This window comes from Phacochoerus africanus, chromosome 10 (genome assembly GCF_016906955.1).
Source record: "Phacochoerus africanus isolate WHEZ1 chromosome 10, ROS_Pafr_v1, whole genome shotgun sequence".
NCBI lineage: Eukaryota > Metazoa > Chordata > Mammalia > Artiodactyla > Suidae > Phacochoerus > Phacochoerus africanus.
In genome coordinates, this window is record NC_062553.1 from 42,900,508 (window position 1) to 42,927,947 (window position 27,440).

The window sequence follows — 27,440 nt, forward strand, 5'->3', positions numbered from 1 at the left end:
GTTGGTGCAAATGGACCAATGATTAACATAGACTTAGAACACTTTTCAGAGTATAACAAGGTGCTTGTATTTGTCACCTGAAGAAACTTTACTCCAGGACAAAACACCATGGCTGAATAGGGAGTTCATTGTAGCACTTAACGCCAAAAGGGGAACCATCTTTGCCACTAGTACCACCAAAGCCTGAAGTCATGAAAATAGGTCAAAATTCTCCACATACCCTCTGCATCACTAGTGTAAGGCACATAATTAGCCCTTTCTTTTTACATGACATACCGTTTTGAAACTTCTCTCCTTCCAAGCCTACTTAGACATTCTTGAACGTAGCTACTGAAATCAATAGGCCAATATTGACCAAGACAGAATTTATGTCTGTGACCTATTCTTGGCAGGAGGCTGGGTCTGGGACTCCCCTTGGTGCAATGGATCTGCATTGGGGCACTGCACCATAGCCTGCTTTGCCTATTTTGTGCTGATCCCAACATTTTTCACCAAATTCCAGCTCTTCTATACCTGAAGTTTTCTCTCTTGGAAGGATTTTATCTGGAATTTGATTTCTTTAATAGATATATTAAAGAAATATAATTACCATCTCTTCTTGGATGAGTTTTGGTAGTCTGTGTCTTTCAATGATCAGTCCATTTCATCTAATTTATGTGTGTAAGATTTTTTGCGGTCTTCCAATTCAATTGTTAGGGGATCCATAATTATTTCCCCTCTTCCATTCCTGATGTTTGTTTGTTAACTTGTGCGAGCTCTTTTTAACTTTGTCAGTCTGGGTAAAGTTTATCAATTTAATTGTATATGTTTCAAAGAATCAGCTTTTGGTTTCATTGAATTTTCTCTAATGTTTGTCTCTTCTCAATTTAACAGATTTATGTTCTGATATTTATGATTTCCTTCCTTTTACTTGCTTTATCTTTTTTCTTCTTCTCATCTAGATTCTGAAGGTATAAGATAGAGTTTTTGATTTGAGAATTTTATTTTCCAATGAAAAAAATTTAATGCTATAAATCCCACGCTAAAAACTGCTTTAGCAATAATGTAGATATTTTGATATGTTGTTTTCTTTCAGTTCAAATTTCTCCTAATTTGTTTTGATATATTGCTTCTTTGATCCCTAGTTTATTTACTGGTATGTTATTTAGATTATTTAGTATTTTCAAATATTTGGAGATTTTCCCACCTATCCTTCTGTTATCTATTTCTACTTTAATTCCATTACAGTTAAAAAAAAGCGTCAATAATTTCATGTTTTTCATTTTTTAATAATAATTTCATTTTTTAATAAGGCTGATTTTATGACCCACAATACAGCCTAACTTGGTGAATGTTCCATGTATACTTGAAAAGAATGTATATTCTGGAGTTCCCATCGTGGCACAGTGATTAACGAATCCGACTAGGAACCATGAGGTTGTGGGTTCGATCCCTGGTCTTGCTCAATGGGTCGAGGATCCTGAGTTGCCGTGAGCTGTAGTGTAGGTTGCAGACATGTCTTGGATCCCGAGTTGCTGTGGCTCTGGTGTAGGCCAGAGGCTACAGCTCTGATTAGACACCTAGCCTGGGAACCTCCATATGCCGCAGGAGTGGCCCTAGAAAAGGCAAAAAGATAAAAAAAAAAAAGAAAAGAATGTATATTCTGCTGTTGTTGAGTAGAATGTTCTCCAAGTCAAATAGGTCAGGTTTATTTATTATGTTGTTCAAGTTTTTATTTATTATGTTGCTCAAGTTTTCTGTATATATTTGCTCATTTCCTTCTTGTTACATCAATTAATAAGAAACCAAAGCTGAAGTTTCTAAATATAATTATAGATTTTTCTATTTCTTTTAGACCTTTTCATTTTTGCTTCACATGTTTTGAAGCTTTATTGTAAAGACGTACATAAATTTTTATGCCTTAATGAGTTGACCCTTTCATCAATCCAAATTATTCCTTTTTGTCCTTGGTAATTTTTCTTGTTCTAAAGCCCTCTTTGACTGTTATTATTTCACCTCTCTAGCATTTTTTTTTTTCATTTTAATTTGTGTGGTGTACTTTTTCAATCTTTTTGTTTTTAACCCATTAATCCTATCGTGTTTCAAGTGAGTTTCCTGGTAGACAACATATAGTTGAGCCTCACTTTAACATCTAATCTGATACTTGGTCTTCTAATTTTGTAGTTAGACTGTTTACCTTCAATGTAATTGATGTGGTTGGATTTATGGCTAACATTTTAGAATTACTTTCCTATTTATTCCTTACATTTTGTTGTATTAGTTTTCTACCACTGTTGCAGCAAATTAGCAAAAGTATAGTGGTTGAAAATAATACTCATTTACTATATCAGAGTTTCCACAGGCTGCTAGTCCAGGCACAGAGTGGTTCAACTAGTTCTTCTGTTTAGAGCTTCAGTAGGCTGAAATGGAGTAAGGGTCTGGGAAAGCATCAGTTTCCAACCTCTGTCAGGTTGTTGGAAGGATTCAGTTCCTTGTAGCAATAGAGATGAGGTCTCCATTTCTTTGTTGACTCTTGGTTGGGAGCCTCTCTCAGCTCCTTAGTGTTATCTGCATTTGTCATCACCTTGATCTATAATAACAGTAGGTTAAAGATTTCCTCACTTTAAATCTCCCTGACTTCTATTTTTACTGAATCTCCCTCTTTTACCTTCCTCTTCTGCTTTTGAGGGCTCATTGATTACACTGAGCCAATCTAAATCAAATAGGATAATCTCCCTATTTTAAGATCAGTTGGTTACTTTTTTTTTTTTTTGTGGTTTTTGTCTTTTTAGAGCCACACCTGCGACATGTGGAGGTTCTGAGGCTAGGGGCTGAATCGGAGCTACAGCTGCCAGCCTATACCACAGCTACAGCAATGTAGGATCTGAGCTGCGTCTGCGACCTACACCATAGCTCATGGCAACACAGGATTCTTAACCCACCTATCGTAGCCAGGGATTGAACCTGCATCTGCATGGATACTAGTCAGGTTTGTTAACCATAACCACTAAGCCACCATGGGGAATGCCCCAGCTGGTTACTTTTAATTACATCTGCAATGGCCCTTCACAGCAGTAGTTGGATTAGCTTGACTGAATACCCAGGAAACATCTGGGAAAAAGATCTTATGAATTATGTCTATGGGTGCCCTCAGGGCCCCAAAGGTTCAAAGCACTCCCAAATGCAAAATACATTTGCAACCCTCCCAATGTTCCCAAGTTTCATACCATCATAGCCTCAACTGAAAGCATAAAAATCTCATGTAAATTTCATCTGCTCAAAAGTCCCAAATCTCTTCATTTAAATCAAGTATGGGTGAGTAATCTATTAAATAGAATTCCTGGAATTATCTCTCTGTCTGTGGACCTATGAAATTAAAGACACATGTTATCCGCCCCAATACACACCTGTGAGACAGATAGGCTGTTACAAATACACTAGTTCCAACAGGAGAAAAATGGAAGATAAAACAGTCACAGGTTCCAAGTTTTAATATCTAGGTAGGAAAAACACAGTAGGGAACTTGGACACTTGGGAAAATTCTCATTTGGCCTTTGGTTCTGCTCTCTACGACCCCAGTCCCATTCTTTAGGTTCAGTGCAGCTCTGTTTTCTCTGAAAGGCAGTACCTATTGGCAGCTGAGTAGTTTTACCCTTAGTTTTATTTTCCAGTAGAGTTTTAGGGATCAAACAGCCAATTTTATTTCACTTCATACTCTCTGTCCAAGCTGGCAGTGCTTCCACAGTATAAAACTCTCAAAACCCCTATGGGCTTTTTGTGAATTTCACAGGGTTTCACTCCATTAGACAAGATGTCCCTCTACAGATCTTTTCTAGATAATCTCTTCTCTACTTTGTGCTTTGTGAAGAGATGGCTGAGGAAAAACACCTTCAGATTCCTAGAAGCCACCGGGTTTGAATGAAGGGATCACACCCTTAATCTCTTCAAAGCCTGGAACTTTGATCTTTTGTAGAGTCACACCCTTAGCCTCTTCTCCACAGCACTTTCACTGGCAATATATCTCTTAATTTTAGAGTCTTTTGCCATCTGGACAGGCTAAGAACCTCCAAAATCATTGAGTTCTTCTTTGTTTTTAATATTTTCCCCTCAATTTATCTTCCTCTTCTCACATTTTAGAGTCTTTTGCCATCTGGATAGGCTAAGAACTTCCAAAATCATTGAGTTCTTCTTTGTTTTTGATATTTTCCCCTCAATTTATCTTCCTCTTCTCACATTTTATAGACTCTATAAGCCAGCAAGAAGAAACCATATGTTATGGATTAAATGTGTCCCCCTAAAATTCATACCTTGAAACATTAACCACAATTGTCTGTATTTGGAAGAAGAAAGTAATGAAAATCATAAGAGTAGGGCCTTGATCAAATAGGATTAGTGTTTTTAGAAGAAGGCCTAGAGAGCTCACTCTTCCTCTGCACAAATCCAGAGAGGTGTCCATGTTAGCATATAGCAAGATGTTAGTCACCTATAAGCCAAAAGAAGAGCCCTCAGAATGAAACCTACCTGACCAGTGCCTTGACCTTGAACTTCCAAAAGTCCCAGCCTCCAAAAGTGTGAAACATAAATTTCTGTTGTTTAATCCTCCTATTCTGTGGTATTTTGTTATGGTAGCCTGAGCAGACTAATACAGGGTAACACCCTCCATATTTTGCTTGGAAATCTCAAGTAAATAACCAAGTTCATCACTGGCAAGTTCTGCCTGTAACATAACTACAGGGCACAATTTTTTATTGTACTCTGCCACACTGTGACACTCTGCCACTATGTGACAGTGATCCCCATTCCTCCAGTTTCCAATAATGTGTTTCTCACTCCCTTCCAAGCTTTCACCAGAAGCATCCTTAATGTCCACATTCATGTTCAAGGCAATCTAGGCTTTTTCTATCATATTCTTCAAATTTCTTCCAGCCTCTTCCCACAGCCCTGTGGGAATACTTTTTAAGTATTTGTTACAAATGCACCCTGCTTCCCAGATACCAAAATTGTATTAATTTTGGAACTCTACCCAATATTCTGTGATAATATATATGGGAAAAGACTCTGAAAAAGAATGAATGTGTATATGTGTATAACTGAATCATTTTGTTGTAGAGCAAATATTATCACAACACTATAAATCAACCATAGTTCAATAAAATTTTAAAAAATGAAAAAAATCTTATTAATTTTTATTGCTGCCCTAACAAATTATGACAAATTTCGTGGCTTATCCCAACACCATTCATCTCACAGTTGCAGAGGACCAGGCATGGTGTGGCTCAGCTGGTTCCTCTACCTAGAGTCTCATGGGGCTGTGAGCACATAGCAGCACAGCAATGTTCCTTTCCATAAGATCTAGAGAAGAATTAGCATTCAAACTCCTTCAGGTTGTAGGAAAACTTCATTTCCTTGGGCCTCTAGGGCAGATGTCCCCAAGGACACTTATCTTTGGGAGCCTCTTTCAGCTCCTTACAGACATGTACCTCACTCTTCACTTTGTGCCTCCTGCAAAAAGCAGGTGGAGCTGTTTTTCCCTCACATGCACTGCAGGTCTCTCTGACTTCTCATTCTACTGCATCTCTCTGACTGACTCTTCTGTCTTCTCTTTTCAAGAGCTAATGTGACTACCTGAACAATCTAGGATAGTCTCCTTATTTTAAGGTCAACTATTTAGTAACCTGATCTGCATCTTCCAAATGCTCTCAGAGCAGTACCTGGATTACTGTTTGACCAAATGACCTATGGACAAGAATTGTGGGGGGACATCTTTAGAATCTGCCTACCAAACTTCCAATTCTCTGGTTTTCCATCCCTCCCCACTTTTGCTATCTTTGAATACTTTTTTAAGAATTCCATTTAAATTTTCCCTTGGCTTTTTTTTTCTATAATCTTTTATATAGACTTTATATAATCTCTTCAGTTATTCTAATGCTTACAGTATATAGTTCACACTTTACACCATCAACTTAGAATGAATGATTTTCCCATTTAGAGCAAAAATAAATAAGCAAATTTTATATTTATACAGGCCCTTTACCATCCCCCTTTTGGATGGCATTTTATGTATCACATTGAAAGATTTATCACAGAATTTTCTCTGCTCTCTGCTGAATCACCAGCCATTCCCTCTACACAGGGTGACTCCCATCAACATACAAACTTGCTCCAATACCTATTATTTGTAAAAGTCCTCCTGACCCCAGATGTCTCTAGTGCTATTATACCACTCTCTGCTTATCATTCAGAGCAATTTTTAAAAGTTGTCTATACATGCTGCCTTTAGTGCCTCATCTCCTCTTTAACAAACTTCTGTCCAACTTTTGCCACTATGACCACACTAAAACTTCTCTTGCCAAGTTAGTTATAGTTCATGTGGTTTATTTCAATCTCTCAGGAACATCACCCAAGGCAGAACATTCACTCCCCTCAGCACCACAATCCTAGCTTTCCTCTTACCTTATCTTCTGTTCCCCTCAGTCTATTGCTGATGCTACAAAATTTTGCTTCCTAAATGTTAGGATTTCTCAAGCTTTTCCCCTGGACTTAACCTCCTTTCCAAAACTGCCTCCCAGTTAAATATATGCAATTCTGTGTATCTGAATAACGGTTACATATTGAAGGTTGGCAAGTTAATTTCTTTAGTTAAAACATCTTTTCTGAGTTTTCCACTCTACTACCACTACTGAAATCCACATCATCATTCTCTTCCCTAGATATGCACAAGCCTTGTAATGGATTTTTGCAGTATGATTCTTTTCTACATCTAATCTAATCTCCAAGAGAAATGAATCTGAAATCTTTTAAATTCAGACCTTTTCATTCCTTGCTTGAAAACTTACCAAGATTTCTCTTCATACTATGAAATAAATCCAGTTTTGTTTAATGATGCCTTACAGCCCCTGATACATTAAGTAACTTAATCTCATGACAATATCTTGCCACCTATTATGTTCCAGTAACACTGGGATTTTCTTCAGTTTCAGGAACACATCAGGCTCCTTCCTGCCTCAGGAACTTTGCATAAGCTGTTCTCTATGTGTGAGGAAATATATTCTTGATCATTCATTTCTTAACTTTTCTTATATTCAGTGTTGATTATGTGCTAGTCATGATGTCAATACATGGAGCCAATACATGGGCTCCTATTAAATAATATAGATAAATCCCAAGTCTTCAAGGCCCAGTGTTGGTGGTGGAGAAGACAAACAATAAAAAAGGAAACAAAACCTATGTATAATCAAGTAAATAAATAATATTATGACAAACAACATGAAGGAAGGACTAAGTTGAAGTTAATGAAGAAGGCTTCTCCAAGAAGGTAATAATTGATTTGAGGCCTGCATGATGAGTATAAATCAACTCAGTCTATGAGCCAAGAGCATTCAAAGCAAAGGAAGAGAATGTGCAAAGGCCCTGAGTCCAGACAGCATCCTGGGTTAGAAGATGTGAAATAAGGCCATGGAGACTCAAGCACTTTGAGTCAGAACAGAGGGCCTACAATAAAGTAGGAAAGCAGAGAAAGGCCAAATAAGGCCATGGAGACTCAAGCACTTTGAGTCAGAACAGAGGGCCTACAATAAAGTAGGAAAGCAGAGAAAGGCCAAACTGGATTTTATAAGCATATTGGACATCTTTTAGAGTTGTTTAAGTAATAGTTGTTTAAGTAACAATTTGATTTTTAAAAAAAACTTTAAAAAGTAATTTTAATGTAGTTCATTTTAACATCTCTCTCCATAAGACACCTAAAATCAAAATTAAGATCACCAGTAATAAGGGAAACTGCAAATAATGAATGTCTTCCAAAGGAGCATTTTACCCTTTTATTATGAAGTTATATCAGAAGACAGCTATTCTCAAATAAAGTCTGAAACAAGAATTTTTTTTAAAACCTCCAAAATATATATACACACAAGAATAAAAGGTCCATCCCCAGAAGGAAGGTAGAATAGCTAAACCAAATAATATCATGATGGGCAGAAGCCAATATACAGTTGTGCATATGCGGCAGCAATAAAAAAAAAAAAAACTATGGAAGTTCAATTCAAATAAAATACAGAGCAAAAAGTCATAAATAAAAAATAACTCCAATCTACTTTAGCAGCATTATTTATGTAGTGCATGCATTTTCTTTTTCATGACTTTGTCTTACTATGGATTTAACAATGAGGTCAGTAATAAGAATTTTGCTTCACATTTTCCAGAGCACATGCGGCTTAGGAGGACTACAGGAAACAATTTCCAAATAACCACAGATTAGAACTCAAATTCATGGTTTACTTAATACTTCTTGGCATGATTTATTTTAAAGGTTCAATTATAAGGAGATAAGCAGTTTTCTTTTAAAGAAAGTTTTCTCTACTATATGCATTTAATCTTTTACACAAGAAAAACCATATTAGGAATATCCAAAAGCAATAAAAAATGTAAAATACTACCAAGAGAGAAGACCGTATGATGTTTTAAAATTTGGAACTTCCAAGCTCTCTAAGAAGATTTCTAAAAGCATAACTAAAACTGACATTGTAGTGTATACAACTAAAAAAATAAGTTTTTCTTTTTTAAATCAAGGAGTTTCTAAGAAAACTAATACCACTTTTCTTCTCTGCATGAATGCTTAAAATTAACTGTTTTTTTGCGGTTTTTTGGTCTATTGTCTTTTTGAGGGCAGCACCCATGGCATATGGAGGTTCCCAGGCTAGGGGTAGTACCAGAGTTATGGCTTCCAGTCTATACCACAGCCACTTGGGATCCGAGCCGCATCTGCAACCTACACCACAGCTCAGGGCAACACTGGATCCTTAAACCACTGAGCAAGGCCAGGGATCTAACCTGCATCCTCATAGATGCTAGTCAGATTCGTTTCTGCTGAGCCACAATGAGAACTCCAAAATTAATTGTTTTGATAATCTTTTTAAATTGTTAAATAAAAAAGGAGGAAAAACCATGTAATCAATCATTCGATTTGCATGAGCTAGCAATCCTTTCTTATACGCCAGTATAGTAAATAGATAAGTCAATCTTGCAGTGCAATTAATTTTTTAAAGTACCCAGACAAATATTGCAAATTTAGAGAGCATTAAAGGAAACCTGAATGTCTTATTCACTTTAGATAACTGAAAGTTTTTTTTTTCGTTTGTTTGTTTTTTCCCCCTGCTCTTTCTAACCTTTAAATGAAATATTCTGGCAGAGAAAATACTTGTCTGACATGAAAATAAATAGTGCTAAAGTTCCAGGCCCAGAGATATATGACATAGTTAGGTATTCTGAGAAAGCCTAAGTTTGTGAATAACCTAGAACACTAATAATAGTCACAGAAATAGCTCTCACTGAGTAAGTTTCAGTGGCATATATGCACTTAACTTATGTTATCTCAATGCTCACAATTATCCTGTGAGCATGGAAATAATGCTAAGCCTATTTGTACAACTGAAGAAGCAAAAGCCTAAAAAGAAGCAACTCATTCAAATTATAACTTATAATTTAAAAAATTATATTCTTATCTCAATTGCTTTTCCATACTGAAAGATACTCAGCTAGACTCTGGTAATAGAAAGACAGAATGCAATTTCTGTCCTCAGCCTGATCATGGAGTTAGACAAATAAAGCAGTGACTATAAAGCACAGTGAAAAAATTAAAACAAGGAATGCCATGGGAGCCCAGCATTATTATTTTTTTAATGATGCTGGACAGAGAAGAGAGGCTTTTTGCTAGAAGTGAGGCAAGGGTTTCAACTGAGTCTTGGAGGAGGATGAAGAGTTAGCCAGGAAGAGAAGTGCGCAGGGTAGTGGGAAAAACCTAGAAGTGCATTACAAAGTCATGTTAACTTGAAAGGCAGCTGCAGATGCCAATGGTGTTGGGAGCATAGGCTTGTGTAGAGAAATGGCCAAAAATGAACCAGAAGAGACATCCATAGAAGTCCCTAATGAAGACATAATGAATTATGTTACTCTGGGAAATCTACTTAGTTTTTCTCCATGCTCTCATGTCCTCATCTTTAAAACAGGTTAATAATACCTACACTTTTTGTGAGGAATAAATATGTACAGAACACAGTACGTATTCAAATATTTGCTAACAGGAGAAAAGTACCTGGGCCCAGATGGTACAGTTGATAAGTATTCTAGCTAAGACCTTAACTCCGGTCAGAGGGACCCTGATGTCAGCACAATTCAAACAGCAAATGTTTTTCCTCATTTTTTACTTGGGAGCTCCCAATATTTTTAAAATCCCAAAATTAAAAAAAAGAAAAAGAAAAAGGAAGAAAGCCAAGGTGACAAGGAAGGAAGAGTAAGATAACAGGAGAGCTTGAATACAATAATTGTTTTATAATGTAGAAAAATTAAAGACAGAGATATAAATGAAAGAGACAGGAAGGTAGGCAGGAGGGAAAGAAGGAAGAAAGGAAGAAGGGAGGTAGGGAAGAAAGGAAGGGGAAAAGGAGGAAGGAAGGGAGGAAGGCAGCCTAACAAACATTAGCTGTTGGTAACAGAATTTACTTCTTATATGTGGAGTACTTTGGACAGTTATTTCCTATTTTAAACTTAAAGTTTTTTTTTTTCCAAAAGATGTACTTTAAACTTAAACACAATTCATTTTAGCACTGGACCATAAAAATCCCAATACTTTGTTAAGGTGTAAAGCTAAGTTAGATAAATTACTCCATTTCAACAACAATGAATTATTAAAATATGTCTTAGACTATCATTCATTAAATACATTGGGCTCTGTTTCTCTCCTCATAAATGTTCAGCTATAAAATAAAATGCTTTGTTAATAAAATGTATAAAATGGTTTATACATTTGTTTCATTCATTCATGGTATATGTTCCTTTCACACTTTTTTTGGCCATGCCCATGGCACATGGAAGTTCTGTAGTAGTCACAACACAGGATCCTTAACCCACTGATCCACCAGGGAACCTTTTCAAACAATTTCTTGTCTTCAATTTATCTTTACTTTACTTATGTTTACTTTTTTCCTAAAATTTAATTATTGCCTCATCATTAGAACAATCTCAATTTATTCTGTGGACCTGAGAAGAATTACCTCTTCTCAAGCCCTCTCTTTTATTAACTGGTAAATAAGGAGTAAATTAAGTCAGTAAAGTCTTTAAGTTAGAAGTAAAGACACTAGAACAAAATTACAGGAAATGAAATAATGTCTTTCAAATTATGTAGTAAGAAAGCATTCATTTTAAGCTTTCATATAACTTAATTAAAAAGCTCTGGACCCAATTACAAAGCTCTGAAGATATAGAAAATATGTTTTATTCTCCGTTCTAAATGATGTAAAGCGAGTAGGAAATCCGATACAATAAAATCATGTTAAATTCTGAGTATCATATATATATATATATGTATATAAACAAGCAATTGTAGGAAATAGGATTGAACAAACATATAACATTTCTGGCTAAGTAGCATAATATAGAACACCAAGAAGAAAGAATCCAATACATGGTAAATGCTTACAAAATTCAAGAAAAAATAAAAAGGCATTGTATAGATTTGGGAGAAATTAAGCCAATCAGATGCCAAATTTAGAAACACCAAGCACAATTAAATAAACCCAGGAGGAGAAAGGCATTTAAAACAAAATGGTTAAGTGATATTCAGCATAGCTATCAGTGAGATACACAGACCCCTTTCCTGCCCCAAATTTGTAAGGGTAACAGCTTACATAATCAGGAAGAACATGAGTGGCTCTTTCTTTGGAGGTAGAAAACCACACGCACCAAGCAAAACGTGTACAAATAATTCTGGAATTACCAGTGAATACATTCACTCTGCAGTGAAGCCCAACACCCTGCATGGCCCATTTAGGCACATGGAGCCTCCAAACAGCTTTTCAGCACTTGACACTTCATATGACTGGATAGTTAAGAACCACCAGACATCTGAGAAATATGCCTAACTTGAAAAAGAAGAGCGGAAAAAAAAAAAAAAAAAAAAAGAGAAAAAGAGAACTCTGAGGTTGCAGAAAAACCTTCCAGGAAAACTTAATTCATATACACAGACAGATAAAACATCATTGCAGCCATGAAAAATGAACAAGATGTTAAGAAAAATTTACATAAGAAAAGGAATGTATATGTATGTATGACTGGGTTACTTTGCTGTACAGGAGAAATTGGCACAACATTGTAAATCGACTACACTTTAATCAAAAAATAAATTAAAATATAAAAGAAAAATTTTAAATACAGCTTAAATTAAAATACTTTTTAAAATGGTAGTTAGAAAAGTTCAGGAAATCTATAAGAAAGTAGAACAAAAGGACAGACATTTTAAGAGTAACTGCAAGCACAGAAGACAGTGGTTGCCAGGAGAGGAGGACAGGGAAAGGGGTCTGATGACAAAGGAGCACAAGGGAAGCCTGGGATATTGTAGTGGTAGTTAAATTACTGAACGCATTTGTCAATACCTTGAACTCTAAACTTAAAAGGGGTAACTTTTGCTGTATGTAAATTACATTTAAAAAAAAGCAAAGATATGATGTCTTACTCCTTTTGGGCTACTTAAACAGATTACCCCAGAGCGGGCAATTTATAAATGACAGGCTTTTATTTCTCAGAGTTTTGGATGCTGGGAAGTCTAAGATCAAGAAATTGGCTGGTGAGAGCCTGTTTTGTGGCTCCTAGACAGTCATCTTTTTCCTCACATACACAGGAAAAGCAAGTTGTCTGGGGTCCCTTTTGTAAAGACTAATCTCCTTCATTAGGGCTGCACCCTCACGACATAACCAACTCCATCTCTAAAGATCATCCCATTGCAGATTAGGAATTCAACATATGAATACAAGGAGGGGCAAACTTCAGACTATAGCAGATGGAAACTAGAGAAACAAAAGGAAGACAATCAGAAAATTAATCTAGGAAGCTAAGCATTCAACTAAATATGAATTATAAAATGTGAGAATTAAGAAATGGAGAAGAGAAAAATTAAAGAAATAATAGAAGACACTAATCATCAGAGAAATGTAAATCAAAACCACAATGAGCCATTACCTCATACTTGTTAGAATGGCTATTGTCAAAAAGACAAGGAGTTCCCATTGCGGCGCAGCAGCAGAAAAGAGTCCGACTAGGAACCATGAGGTTGTGGTTCAATCCCTGGCCTCACTCAGTGGGCTAAGAATCCAGCATTGCCATGAGCTGTGGTGTAGGTTGCAGACATGGCTCAGATCTGGCATTGCTGTGGCTGTGGTGTAGGCCAGAGGCTACAGCTCTGATTGGACCCCCTAGCCTGGGAACCTCCATATGCCACAGGTGTGGCCCTAAAAGGACAAAAAAAAAAAAAAGACAAGAAGTAATAAGGATGTGGAGAAAATAGAACCTTTCTATACTGGAAGGTTGGTAAACTGGTGCAGTCACTGTGAAAAATAATATGGAGTTTCCTCAGAAAACTAAAAATGGAACTGCAATATGATCCAACAATTTCACTTCTGAATATTTACCTGAACAAAATGAACAATCTAATCCCAAAAGATATATGTATCCCTATGTTCACTGTAGCATTATTCACAATAGCTGAGATATAAAAGCAATCTAACTATCCACTGATAGATGAATAGATAAAGACATGGTGGAAATATACAATGGAATATTACTTGGCCATAAAAAAAGAGTGAAAATTTTCCATTTGTTAAAGAAATGGATGGATCTAGATAGACAGTGTTATGCTAAGAGAAATAAGACAGAGAATGACAAATACTCCATGCTCTCAATTATATATGCAATCTAAAGAACAAAACAAGCAAAATAAAATGAAAACAGACTCAAAGATACAGAGAACAAATACATGATTCTAAGGAAGCAGGATTGAGTGAAACAGGTGAAGAAAACTAAGAGGTATAGACCTTCAGTTATAAAATAAATAAACTGGGATATTATATATGGCATAAGGTATAATCAACAATATGGTAGTAAGTTTGTATGGGAACAGATGGTTACTATCTACCATGGTGATCATTTCATATTATACAGAAATGTCAAATCATTAGAGATCTGGTCAAAACCAGGATATTCATTGGCTGTATTAATTCTGGAAAATGGGTATCTATAGTTATAGTCCTGAATTAGACAATGAATGGGCTGATATTCAGAATCTTGGCTTTTAGATATTATAATAATAAAATAAATTAAATAAATTAAACTCAGTAAGGAGTTCAGATTTTTCAAAAAGAACTACAATAAAAAGGTGGTAGTGGAAAAAACACTAGAGTAAGAGTCGAGGGGCACATGGATTTCAAGCCTTGCAATAGCACTATCTTCAGATCACTCAAAATTCTAAGTTCTGTGAAAGTAGGAACTGTTTGTCCCATTCATCATTAAATCTTCAATCAATAAATATTTGCTACTTAATGAAAATAGTCAAATCACTATGCAGTTCACCTGAAACTAGCTATATTTCAATTAAAAAATAGAAATAAAAGAAGAACATTTTCTCAAACTGAAGAACCAGACTTTCCACATAAAAATATTTTACCTGGTGCCTAGCCTAGTGAAAGAATAAAGACACTAAGGCAAATGCTTGAGGAATTTCAGAAAACTTAACATGAAAAGTCAGAAAAAGGAGAAACAAACAGTAAAACAGGACTCAGTACAGCTTCTGAATTTCTACATAATATTAGATGCTCAAAAACAGTGAGGCAATACTATCAAAATAATTAAAGGAAATTATAGTCAATCTATTATTTTATATCCAGTCCATGAAGGAAACAGATAACAAAAATTTCCCAAAATAAAAATATTTGAGACTATATATTAAGAAAGCACATCATATACCTGAAAGTATCAACCCATAACTATTAACATTGATAGGTAATCTAGTAAAAATCTGGACTTAAAAGAAAAAAATCCTGGAGGTCTTAAGATAAAAGAAGTATATGATATATAAAGGATATTTAAGAGTAATGCTTATTTCAAAAATAGAGTATGATTAAGATGCTAAAAAAAAATGAAAATGTGAGCCAAAGATATTTAACCAACAAAACTGACTTTTAATGTAAAGTATACAAACTGTTACTTTGGAAGGAAAGAACTTACAGAAGGTGGTTACTATTAGCCTTTCTTGAGGAATATGTGAGAGAACAAATTTCAGACAAAACAACTAGAGCAACATCAACAGAAGAATTGGTGTGGAACATTAAAGAAATAGTTACTTGCGGAACAAAGAGAAATGAAGGTTGGAAGGCAGAAACTGTATGTCATGGCATAAATTCTGATTAAAAATGGAGGTTCCCAGATGTACTATATGCAAAGATATTTTGTTTTATTGTTTTCAGTAATCAGGATTGCTAATAATAGTCCTAGTATTATTATTCTGAGAATGTTGTGTATGATAAGTGGGAGAGAACAATTATGGAATATTCTAACATCCTCTGTGACCTTAAGAACCAAAATGAAATAGATAAGTGGAAACTCCAAGATCCAAACTTTAAATTGGTAATATCTGAAAGAATTCACCAGCTATTTCATCTTTAAAAATATCTACTATTCCCTAGTTTTTCCAGTAACTAGTCCAAGAAACAGTTGTAAATGATAGAACAAAGGATCTTGGAAAATGAGGAAAGAAGAACAAGAGAAGGAGTAGAATCTGGGGTCTATACAACAGGATCATGAATTTTATAAATCATATTTGATGATTAAAATGAAAATTATAATACTGCTGCTCAAGATAATATTTATTTTTCCCAGATTTATTGAGATAAAATTGACATACAACATTGTGTAAGTTTAAGGTGTACGGTATGTTGATTTGGAAACTTCATATATTGCAAAATGATGGCCACCATACCTTTAGCTTCTCTATCATGTCACATAATCACCATTTCTTTTTTGTGGTGAGAACACTTAAGATCTACTCTTCAGCAACTTTCAAGTATATAATACAGAATTATTAACTGTAGTCACCATACATTAGATCCCGAGAACTTCTTTATCATAAAACTGGAAGTTTGTACTATTGGACCAACATCTTCCATTTTCCTCTGCCCATCAGGGCCTGGTAATAAGCATTCTAGTGTCTATTTCTAGAAGTCCAGCTTTTTTAGGTCCCAAATGTAAATTATAGCACACAGTATTTAAGAAAATGATATTTAAATGTGGGGAAGGTAAAGAGACCTAACTGGTGAGAAAGTTTTTACCTTCTTTAAAGAAGTCAAATGTTAATATCACTAGCTGATATCATGGATGTATACTGTAATACCCAGAGCAACCACTAAGAAAACCACATCAAAAATCACAGTCCAGGAGTTCCTGTTGTGGCTCAGTGGAAACAAATCTGACTAGGAACCATGAGGTTGCAGGTTTGATCCCTGGCCTTGTTCAGTGGGTTAAGGATCAGGCATTGCCATGAGCTGTAGTGTAGGTCGCAGACGTGGCTCAGATCTGAGTTGATGTGGCTGTGGTATAGGCCAGCATCTGTAGCTCCGATTTGACCCCTAGCCTGGGAATCTCTGTATGCCATGGGTGCAGCTCTAAAAAGTAAATAAATAAATAAATAAATAAATAAATAAATAAATAAATAAATCACAGTCTAAACAAGCAAGTCCTCAAATACTGCCTGTTCCTAACAAAGAAAATGCAGAATTTTGGTTAGGAGTAATTAATCTTTTTTTTTTTTTTTTTTGTCTTTCTCCCTTCTTAGGGCCGTGCCGGCGGCATATGGAGGTTCCCAGGCTAGGGGTCCAATCAGAGCTATAGCCACCAGCCTAAGCCAGAGCCACAGCAGTGTGGAATCTGAGCCTTGTCTGTGACCTACACCACAGCTCATGGCAACACCAGATCCATAACCCACTGAGTGAGGCCAGGGATCAAACTTGTGTCTTCATGGATGCCAGTCAGGTTCGTTAACCACTGAGCCACGACGGGAACTCCCAGGAGTAATTAATCTTAATATTTTTATTCCTTTTCCCATTACTAGCTTCCATGTATTTTGAACCAAGAACTATTACAGGGTTTTTTTTTAATTAAACTATTTTTCATTATAGTATCTTTTTATTATAGGATCCTGTGGCCATGGTGACAAAGGCACAAAAATGTACCAGATTTCTGGAGGCCACTGACAAGAGGATGAAGCCACAAGAAGACTGGCTAGAGATGACCCAGAGTTGCTGGAATGAACTCAACTAAGGCAGTAAAAAGGCATGTGGTGCCAGGGCGGGGAATGAATTCCTGAGCACTGGCCTTTTCTTTTTAAGCAAATCTCTTTTTTCACTGACTTCAGCACCCTGGGACATCCTCCTAAAGCTAGACACAAGGTCTTTGTGTCTGGTTTGTAAGCACCACTTTTTGTACTTAAAACTCATTTGAATCACTGCCTGATGGCGAGCCCTCATTCTCTAAATTCCAGTTGCTGGAGCCAGTGCAGTCAGTTTAAGTCATGTATCAGAGGGTACAGAAATGATATTCCGAAATATCACTGTATTTAAAAAAAATTTTCCTCTAGGACACAGAGTGTTTCCCAGCAGGCATTTTGCCCTTGAAAAGGGAGTATGGACACAACTTTGAGAAGGAAGTGGCTCTGACCTATGGGAATTTCCAGCAAAACTGAAAGGAGAAAGAAAAGAAGCTCACAGAAATTTGAAGGGTAAGAGAAGCAGCAGAGGTATCAGTCATGAAGGGTGGTCCAGCTCCCACACCATATGTTGAAACAGTTAAGGGTACAGGGGACGGGACGAGCTTGGGCTGCTGAGAGAAAGCTGAATGCAGAGGGCACTTGGAGAGAGAAGCCCCCCGTCCACTGGCTTTCCTCCAGCGGGGGCCATGCAACTTAGTACTTCCCAACTCTTGGGGGCAGGGAAGGTGGTCAGGATATTTCTCCATGCCTGGCACAGGATGCAAAGGTAGCTAAGGGTGCTGGATAATTCTTACAAGGGAGTCACTGCATCAGAGTCAAAGTGGTCCTGAAATGAAAAGCTGAAGGACAGACTACCAGGACGGAATGGACTATGGAAGTAGGGATTTTCAACCATGGTGACACCCATGGGGTTTGTGTCAGCAGGGACACAAGTTCCTCATCCCTGATTTTCCACAGTGACTTCCAGCTAAGGAAACAACAGTGGGCACAAGGCTAGCATCATCACCACCCCCAGCAGAGACCAGTGAGAACACAGAAACAATTCTCAGAGCTGAGGCTTCCTTTCACTCAAGACCATGATGTAAAAAAATCAACCTTTCTACCCGGTTCCCATGCACCCATGTAACATCCCAGGAAGTATATGATGCAATGCTGATCATACAGGGAGGTGAATTTATTGAACAATTATGCAAAATGAGACTGAGGTAACTACTTGGGGCTTTAAGTACCCATCACCACATCCAAACTACCCCAGCATGCAATGAAATCTTGAAAAATAGGACAGAGGAAAGAAAAACACTTGGGTTTTATTTCAGGGTTTTTGTTTTGTTTTGTTTTTTGTTTTGAGGTTTAGGGGGCACATATAGTAGGGTATGAACTTTAGAAGTCTTATACAAGAATTATTTGAGAAAGGACTTCCCGTGTGGCTCAGCATGTTATGAACCCAACTAGTATCCATGAAGATGCAGGTTTGATTCCTGGCCTTGTTCAGTGGGTTAAGGATCTGGTGTTGCCAGTGAGTGGTGGTATATGTCCAAGACATGGCTTGAATCCTGCATTGCTGTGGCTGTGGTGCAGGCCAGCAGCTGCAGCTCTGATTCAACCCCTTGGGAAATTCCATATGGTCCTGAAGATCCAAAAAAAAAAGAGTATTTTGAGAAGGTTCCTGTAATTAAGGCTGCTCTAACATACTAATCAAAAGTGGACGGAGTTCCCGTCGTGGCGCAGTGGTTAACGAATCCGACTAGGAACCATGAGGTTGCGGGTTCCGTCCCTGCCCTTGCTCAGTGGGTTAACAATCCGGCGTTGCCGTGAGCTGTGGTGTAGGTCGCAGACGCGGCTCGGATCCTGCGTTGCTGTGGCTCTGGCGTAGGCCGGTGGCTACAGCTCCGATTGGACCCCTAGCCTGGGAACCTCCATATGCCGCGGGAGCGGCCCAAAGAAATAGCAAAAAAAGACAAAAAAAAGTGGAAAAGTGGTGCACATACCTAGGTAACCTAAGTGTCTTACTGCGCAACTGATAAAAGCAGTAGTGTATCTGACCAACATTTACACTGTAGCTTTCACAGATCTTTTCCATACATCAAACGTCACAATTCGTTCCACAGTGCAGCAAACCTTATCATCTCAGAGGAAATTTAAATTTTCAAATCAATGCATACAAAATGGATGGCTTTATTCATAGAGTCAAAGGAACAAGGAGTATATTACTGATTTTAATGTATTAAAATATGATCAATGTATAGCTAATTAATGATTTAATATACAAATAATATATAATTACAACTGACATAAATTACATAAGCAAAATAATTATAGAATTAGTATTAATGTATTAGTGTTTTAAAATATTTTCCTGTCAAGTAATTCTAAATCTGTTCAATAACAACCTATTATAAATAATTTCAAAATCGTTGTCTATTTCTGTTTTGTGAATAAGTTCTTCTGTATAATTTTTATTGGATTCCACATATTAGTGATCTCATATGTTTGTCTTGGATGGATTGAGAGGTTAGTATTGGCATATACACACTACTATATATAAAATTGATTGGTAACAAGGACCTACTATGTATCTTGGGGAAATCTATTCAATACTCTGTGATAGCCTATATGGAGAAAGAATGGATATGTATGTATATGTATGGCTGTTTTGCTTTGCTATACACTTGAAATTAACATGACTTTGTAAGTCACCTATACTCCAGTAATATTTACGTAAAAAATAATAATTTCGAAAGAACAGGAGGGAATCTGAATCATGAATGTCAGAACATTCAGCTACAGTCTTCATGAACCTGGACACTGAGCTCCATCTCCTGAGTTATGAGTTATGTGTGGTTACTGCAGACCTGGATCAGTGTCTTTAATTTGAAAGGTTTATAAGATTTCTGTTTATGAATCTGCCTTTTTACCTTGAGGTAACTAGCTATACAAATAGACCTTTATAAAGATGATAGGAATAAGGTATGAGAAATACCTTGTTAGGAATATCCACTTTCTACACACAAAAATATTTCAGCTGAAACTCTCCCAGTATAAAGAAACAATCTAGAAGAGATGGTGACAGGAAGAACAAGAGAAATAACATTTTCAGAGTTAAAAGCTCACAGCAACATGCCAAAGAGCTGAAACCGCAGTGCCAAGGGTTGAAGAAAAAGGGATCTGGCGGGAGTTCTCATGAGCATGGACTAAGAAGGGGACTTTCTGATCTCAAATATCTCTGACGGCATTCTTTGCCTTTGCTTCTCATCACTTTCCATTGTATTCTTTGTGCTTCCCCAAGACATGTTCTGGAGTTAGCAGAGTAAAGTGGTATGAAATACTGGACTGCAAGCATCTCACTACCTATTTCACAACCTTTGTCTGACTTAAGTCCCTTTGGTGCTTCAAACTCGAACAGTCAATCCTCTGACATGGTTAATGATCAATTTAGCATAGCTTCTGCTTTACTGCTAAAAGCCATGGAAGGAACCATACACTTTGCTAGCCAGTTATCCAGCCACCAGCTAAGAACTTGTCTTTGCCTCAGGCAACTTCCTCTCTGTGTAAACTAGTATCTCAGAATGGACTGCTGAATGGAGAACCACCCTGTGCAGGGTAAAAGCCTGTCACTGAAATCTCCAATATGGGCTCACTTGAGTTAGCTTTGGAGAAACAGAAAAATAAACCCAATAGAAACCTAACTGAATAAAAAATTTAATTAAATTTAGAAGTTTAAGAAAATTAAGTTAAGATCAGAACTGAAAACTACCAAATTACAATTCAAGGTAACTCTCCCATGTTATTAAAACTATTCCCATCATTCTTAATACTTTTGTCATGAAACATACTTAGTGCCTTGGCTTTACAGTCTCAAGAAATATAACTATTCATTCGTATCAATAAACCCATGAAATATACTATAAATGATAATTAGGTTTTTTTTTACAAGTTAAAGTCTTCAACTGCATTCATAACTAAAAAACGTCATCTATAAAACACGGATAGTAATCATCCAACTTCAAATGGTTGTTGAAGAAAGAAATTTAAAAGTACTTAGAACAGTGTCTAACACAGGGTAAGCACTTTATGAGCATTTGCTATTGTTATTTTTATTTATTCGTATACCTAACGTAACTGGTAACATACAATTCAAGATCACTCTACAGTCACTATACTGCTATATGCATGTTTTTTTCTGGAGTACTTACAGATAGTAAGAAATGTTTTTCCTTTATTATTATTTTAATATTTGCATTTAAAAAATTTCTCTGGTATTATAAAGCAAATAGGATACAAAGTAAGAATTTGCGATACACTTTTCAAAAGTGGTAATGCTTCAGTATAGTCCATCTTTTAGTACCACCATGGCGCTGTATATACCAAAGAGGAACATGTTGGCCTTGAATGCCTCTTCCTCCTCTTACCGAACTGATTGACAGCTGAATTTGATTGATTCTGGGAGAATGCACCCCAGGCCTTGATTTCTGAACATTTCCCCTTAGCTCAATACAGATTTAAAACTAGTGGTTTAATTTAGTGGTGACATTAGTAAAGATGTACTGATTTCACTTCAGCCAAGTCTACTCTTTTCTGGGATGTTTATTAGGTTGAATGAAGTTGTGACAAGTTCAGAATGAATAGCTAATTATGAATTTTATGTTCTGGTGGGGAAAAAGAAAAGAGTGGTTGCCAAATGTTAGACTACTTAGAATTCAAACATACAAACAGGGAATTAACTTATATCAAGGGTGGAAAAATACTTATTTGTGTTACAGAACTTTTTCCTCTCAAATACTCTATAGACATTACTTCATAAGTCCTAAGCCATGAACAGCAGGTATTATTAGATTTATTTCTAGAAGGAGAAATTCAGACATCAAGAAGTTAAGCATAACAGAAAGTCAGCAGCTTGGCTGGAAATAGAAGACAGATTTCCTGAACTCTCAAGTCACTGTGAAGTCTACTACGTAACTTCTTTTTCTATATAGACATTTCCAAAGAAAAGCAGTAAAAGGATTTATTCCACTTAAACTCCCTTCTCCTGAACAAAGTCAGATTTGCTGAGGGAAAATTCAGGCAAAATGTGTCTACTTCTTTACAGCCGATAAAAAGATTAATTTCCCTCCGAATACTTGTTTCCTTTTATGACATACTCTAATTTTCTGATTTTCACAGCTGCAAAAAAAAAAAAAAAAAAATCAAGTATGATGGTGTTTAGGCCAAGCTGAGGACCACTAGTTCGGCAGTGCTTGCTGGCCAGTTTTTGGTCACCAAGCCAAAAACTGGTGCTGCCTGTCAACCACGTGTGCCAGAAGCCTTGGCATTACTTCCGTCATTGTGCTCCCTTGTGTGTTAGGAGGGCTGAACGAAATGATACTACACTTGGCTCACTTGCATTTGTGAAGTAGATCAGCAGTTTTAATCACCCACGTCTACTGCCCCAAGGGGTTATTAAAATTCTAAATTATTTTCAAGGGAACTTGACAGTGGTGGTGGTAAGCAGGCACCTTTTAAAACATTGGATGTGTTGTTCTTGAATTTTCTACAGCACAAGCCACAGCTTTAACAATGAAGCAGCAGATGAGGCACAAGTTAAAGCAAGTACAATAGGAAAGACGGGACCTAATGGGATCCTGGGGCTGATAGTGCTTGCGATATACCCGCTGGACACAAACCAGTGCAAGGGCCACGTGACATATACTTTTCACGGTCTTAAAATTCTTTTGGAAATGTTGGATATTTTGAAGCAACATAAGAAGGGCATTTTTATTCAGTGACAATGTTCCCATTACACGAAGCTTTTCAGCATGACTTAACATAGCAGGGCCTCATAAATGGTAAGCTATCCCTAGCCTATTCCTTCTGTCTGGGTGCCCTGCCTCCCCTTCTGCCAAATGCCTCCTCTCCTCCAATGGCCATATCAGTTTACCTTCTCTCTGATGACTAGTCACAGGTAATGGCTGTCTACCCCTGTCCCATAGACTTTTACTAAAATGCTCATCATATTGCAGGGTCATTTCTGTTTAAGTGTCCATTTCCCCAATTAAATCACAGGCATTTAGATTATCAGGAACTAAATCTTCTGGTCTCCTGCATCAGTTCACTCGCAGCACCTAGCATGACATGAGACAGAGAAGAGGTTCTCGAGTCACCTTAAATAAATGGTTTAGCCAAATAATTTTGATTTTATTGGGCTAGAATAAACCTTAGATCTTGTTCAGTTCTGCCTTTTAGAGATAAAGAAATCAAAGAATGTAAATGATATGTCCAAGGTCATGCAGCCAAGTGCAGGTCTCCTGACCTCCTTTTCACTCTGCAAAAGCCACACCTTAGGAGAAAACTTTTAAGAGATTACATTGAGCACAAAACAGACAGCCACTTACCTTTCTCCATCAAGTAAGAGGAATGGAAAGAGAAAGAAGGAAAAGGAAAGAAGACAGAGATGAGAAAGAAGCCAAACTGTAAACACTTCTAGACCAGGGCTTCTCAACATTGGCACTTTTGATATTTTGTACCAGATAATTCCTTGCACAGTGGGATATTTAGCAGTATCTCTGGCTTCTACTTATTAGATTCCTGTAGAACCCACCTCCTCAATTGTGTCAACCAAAACTGCTTTCAGATATTGCCAAATATGTTCCCTGGGGGCAAAATTGGTCCTTGACTGAGAATGACTGCCTCAGTGAACAATCTCAGAAGAGGTAACATTACTTCAAGAAAAGTGCCAAAATATGAGCAGGGGTAGTATACTGGCTTCAAACCAATACTCTCATATTAAGCATTGAAGCCAGAATCTGAAATGTTTAATCCTCTTACATTTTTATTAATCCGTTTTATTAAAAACAATGATGTTGTCACTTAGACTATTGCTGCTAATGCAAACGCTAGAGCAGGAAAAAATAGTTAAAATGCCTAGTTCTAAAGGGAATTAAACACACTTAACATGTTCTAGAAATAATCTCAATAATGTTTATTTTAGTTTTATTTTAAATTTGCTTAAAGGTCCTTCGTAGTATCTAACATAAGAATTACAAATTCAATACTCCTACAAAACACAGTCTAAGGAAATAAAAATTTGTGAAAGAGTGAAAGAGTAAGTGAATTTCCTTCATTTGATTTTAATATCTATATTTCAAAAGCCATGTCATCACTCGTGGTAGCAAAAATTTCCAATTGAGATTTTTATATACTTGTGTTTTTTTTTTAATTCTTTTTTTTTTGTCTTTTGTCTTTTTTAAGGCTGCACCTGCAGCATGTGGAGGTTCCCAGGCTAGGGGTCTAATCACAGTTGTAGCCGCCAGTCTATGCCACAGCCACAGCAATGCCAAATCCTTAACCCACTGAGCGAGGCCAGGGATCGAACCTGCAACCTCATGGTTCTTAGTTGGATTCATTTCCACTGTGCCATGATGGGAACTCCTGTTTTTTAATTCTTAAGGGTCGTTCCAGTAGATAGAGTTTTGCTCTAGATTCTAAATAAGTAGCATAACACCAAACTCACATTTCAAAACTGTAACATCAAATACGAATAGTCAATGGCCAGAGTTATTACTTTTTATTTTGATAAAGAAGCTGGAATTGATTTAAAAAAAGAATAATATACACCTAGTAGTCTCAATTAATCTAATGTAATAAAATCTTATCATGATGATTTAATGAGTAGAAGTCCAAAACTATAGTTGCTCAATTGTATAAACCATGAGGCTCCAAATGGAAAATTTAGTGAAACAGAGTTGGGTAGTACAACGATCTGGCTGGGAGTTTTGGGGTCTGGCTTTTAGTCTTGGCTCTGGCATGGCACCACTGTGTAGCAGCTGTCCACTCTAGTTTAAATATCACTGAAGGAGTTCCCATCATGGCTCAGTGGTTAAAGAATCTGACTAGGAACCATGAGCTTGTGGGTTCGATCCCTGGCCTTGCTTAGTGGGTTAAGGATCCGGCATTGCTGTGAGCTGTGGTATAGGTCGCAGACGTGGCTTGGATTCCACATTGCTGTGGCTCTGGCCTTGGCTGGCAGTTGTAGCTCCGATTAGACCCGTAGCCTGGGAACCTCCATATGCTGCAGGTGTGGCTCTAGAAAAAGGCAAAAAGAAAAGACAAAGTAAATAAATAAATAAATATCAATGAAAACTGGAGTTTCCTTCATGGCTCAGAGGTAACGAATCTGACTATATCCATGAGGACGAAGGTTCAATCCCTGGCCTCACTCAGTGGGTTAAGGATCCAACCTTGCCATAAGCTGTGATGTAGTTTGCAGATGCAGCTCAGATCCCGCATTGCTGTGGCTGTGGTGTTGGCTGGCAGCTACAGCTCCGGTACAACCCCTAGTCTGGGAGCTAACATGTGCCATTGGTGTGACCCTAAAATAAATAAATATCATTGAAGACAACACATGGCACTAATGCTAGCTGAGATGTCCAGAACAGCAGGAAGCCCTGAAAATCAGGTGATTTCATGACTAGATTGTGCAAATTAGAATCAAGACTCACCCTCTGGCTTCTCTTTCCTGAGACTAGGTGGCCTCCTTTTTCCCTCCCTGTATCACCCTCCCCCATAAGAACTTTAAGCAGAGGATAAGAGCAAATTGCCAATCACATTATTTCCAAATTTAATTTCTTTTGGGGTTTTAATACACTCACTCATGGTTTTAAATGCATTTAAGAATATTACAGCTTTAATATGAAGTTTTTAAGCAAAAATATTTCCCATTCAGCTTGCAATCTCTTCAATAGGGTCTTAAAACCTGAATACATATATTAAAAAAATGGATAGATACAAAGATAGGTAGATAGATAAACCTACACACACACACACACAATTTGATATTTTAATTCTATGTAAACCCCAGATTCCCAAGTTATCTGAGAATCTGAGATGCTATCAAAGTTGGCAAATCATAATTGCTGACACCAACTCTTTAACCCATAATAGCATTCAAATTTTAATCATTTATTTATTTATTTATTTATTATCTTTTTGCCTTTTTCTAGGGTCACTCACACGGCATATGGAGGTTCCCAGGCTAGGGGTCCAATCGGAGCTGTAGCTGCCAGCCTACTCCAGAGCCACAGCTATGTGGGATCCGAGCCACGTCTGCAACCTACATCACAGCTCACAGCAACACCGGATCCTTAACCCACTAAGCAAGGCCAGGGATCGAACCTGCAACCTCATGGTTCTTAGTCACCACTGAGCCACGACGGGAACTCCTAATTCTTTATTTAAACTGCACAGGGAGTTCCCATAGTGGCGCAGTGGTTAACGAATCCGACTAGGAACCATGAGGTTGCGGGTTCGGTCCCCGCCCTTGCTCAGTGGGTTAATGATCTGGCGTTGCCGTGAGCTGTGGTGTAGGTTGCAGACGTGGCTCAGATCCTGCGTTGCTGTGGCTCTGGCGTAGGCCGGTGGCTACAGCTCCGATTCGATCCCTAGCCTGGGAACCTCCATATGCCGCGGGAGCGGCCCAAGAAATAGCAAAAAATATATATAAATAAAAAAATGAACTGCACAATATCCTAGCTCCAAATTCTCACTAAATAGCATAGAAATAATCCTTATATTTCAGATTTATTTTTATAATAATTAATATCATATGGCTGTATGTAAAACAAATACTTTATATAATATTTTAAATACTTTAAAACTTTGAAAATGGACAGATAAAATGCAGATGATCTGCTAGTTCTAAAAGAGAGCCATTCTTGTTTATTAACTAAGAGTAAAGAAAAGATTTTGCTTATTGCAATTCTTCTGCACAGAGAAGGTACTTGTCTGTAATTTATTCAAAAACAAATCCAGCCAAATGATATTCCTACCTGAGAGAGAGAGATCTGCTAACACAGCCTGAGGGTCAATCAAATACAGAAAACCAAGCAAAGGATGAAATCTCAAGGGACCAGGGGCCGATGTTCACATGGTGTGGTGGCTAGCAGATCCTCAACTGCAAAGAAAAGCAGCCTCTATCTAAAGATCACACTCCAAAATTTCCAGTTTTCACACACATATAAGTTCTGGAAATTATAAGATGACACGAAAAAATAGCCCAGATGGATTAGCAATGAGATCCTGCTGTACAGCACTGGGAACTCTGTCAAGTCACTTGTGATGGAACATGTAATGTGAGAAAAAAGAATGTACACATGTATGTGTAACTGGGTCACCATGCTGTACAGTAGGGAAAAAAAAAAAAAACAATAAAAGGTTTAAAAAAAAAAAGCCAATCTAAAAATTTTGGAATAAAAATGAAAATTTTTAACTTAAAACCCCAAATAGCCCAGATTATTGAAGTAGTGCTCTAGTTTTTTTGTTTTTCTTTTAAACTTTTTTGTTTTTATCACTATCCATCTCTATACAACAAGGAAAATTTGAAAATTCAGGGGGGCACATGACCCTTCCT

General features: G+C 37.1%; 1 protein-coding gene across 1 annotated transcript in view; it reads right to left on the reverse strand.

Moving 5' to 3' along the window:
• Positions 1-17,805, reverse strand: part of TLL1 (tolloid like 1) — a 172,485-nt gene extending 154,680 nt beyond the window's left edge. The window contains exon 1 of the mRNA XM_047798099.1: positions 17,557-17,805. Within this exon, the coding sequence (XP_047654055.1) occupies positions 17,557-17,805 (249 nt within the window). The remainder of the gene's footprint in view (positions 1-17,556) is intronic.
• Between the last annotated feature and the right edge of the window lie 9,635 nt (positions 17,806-27,440).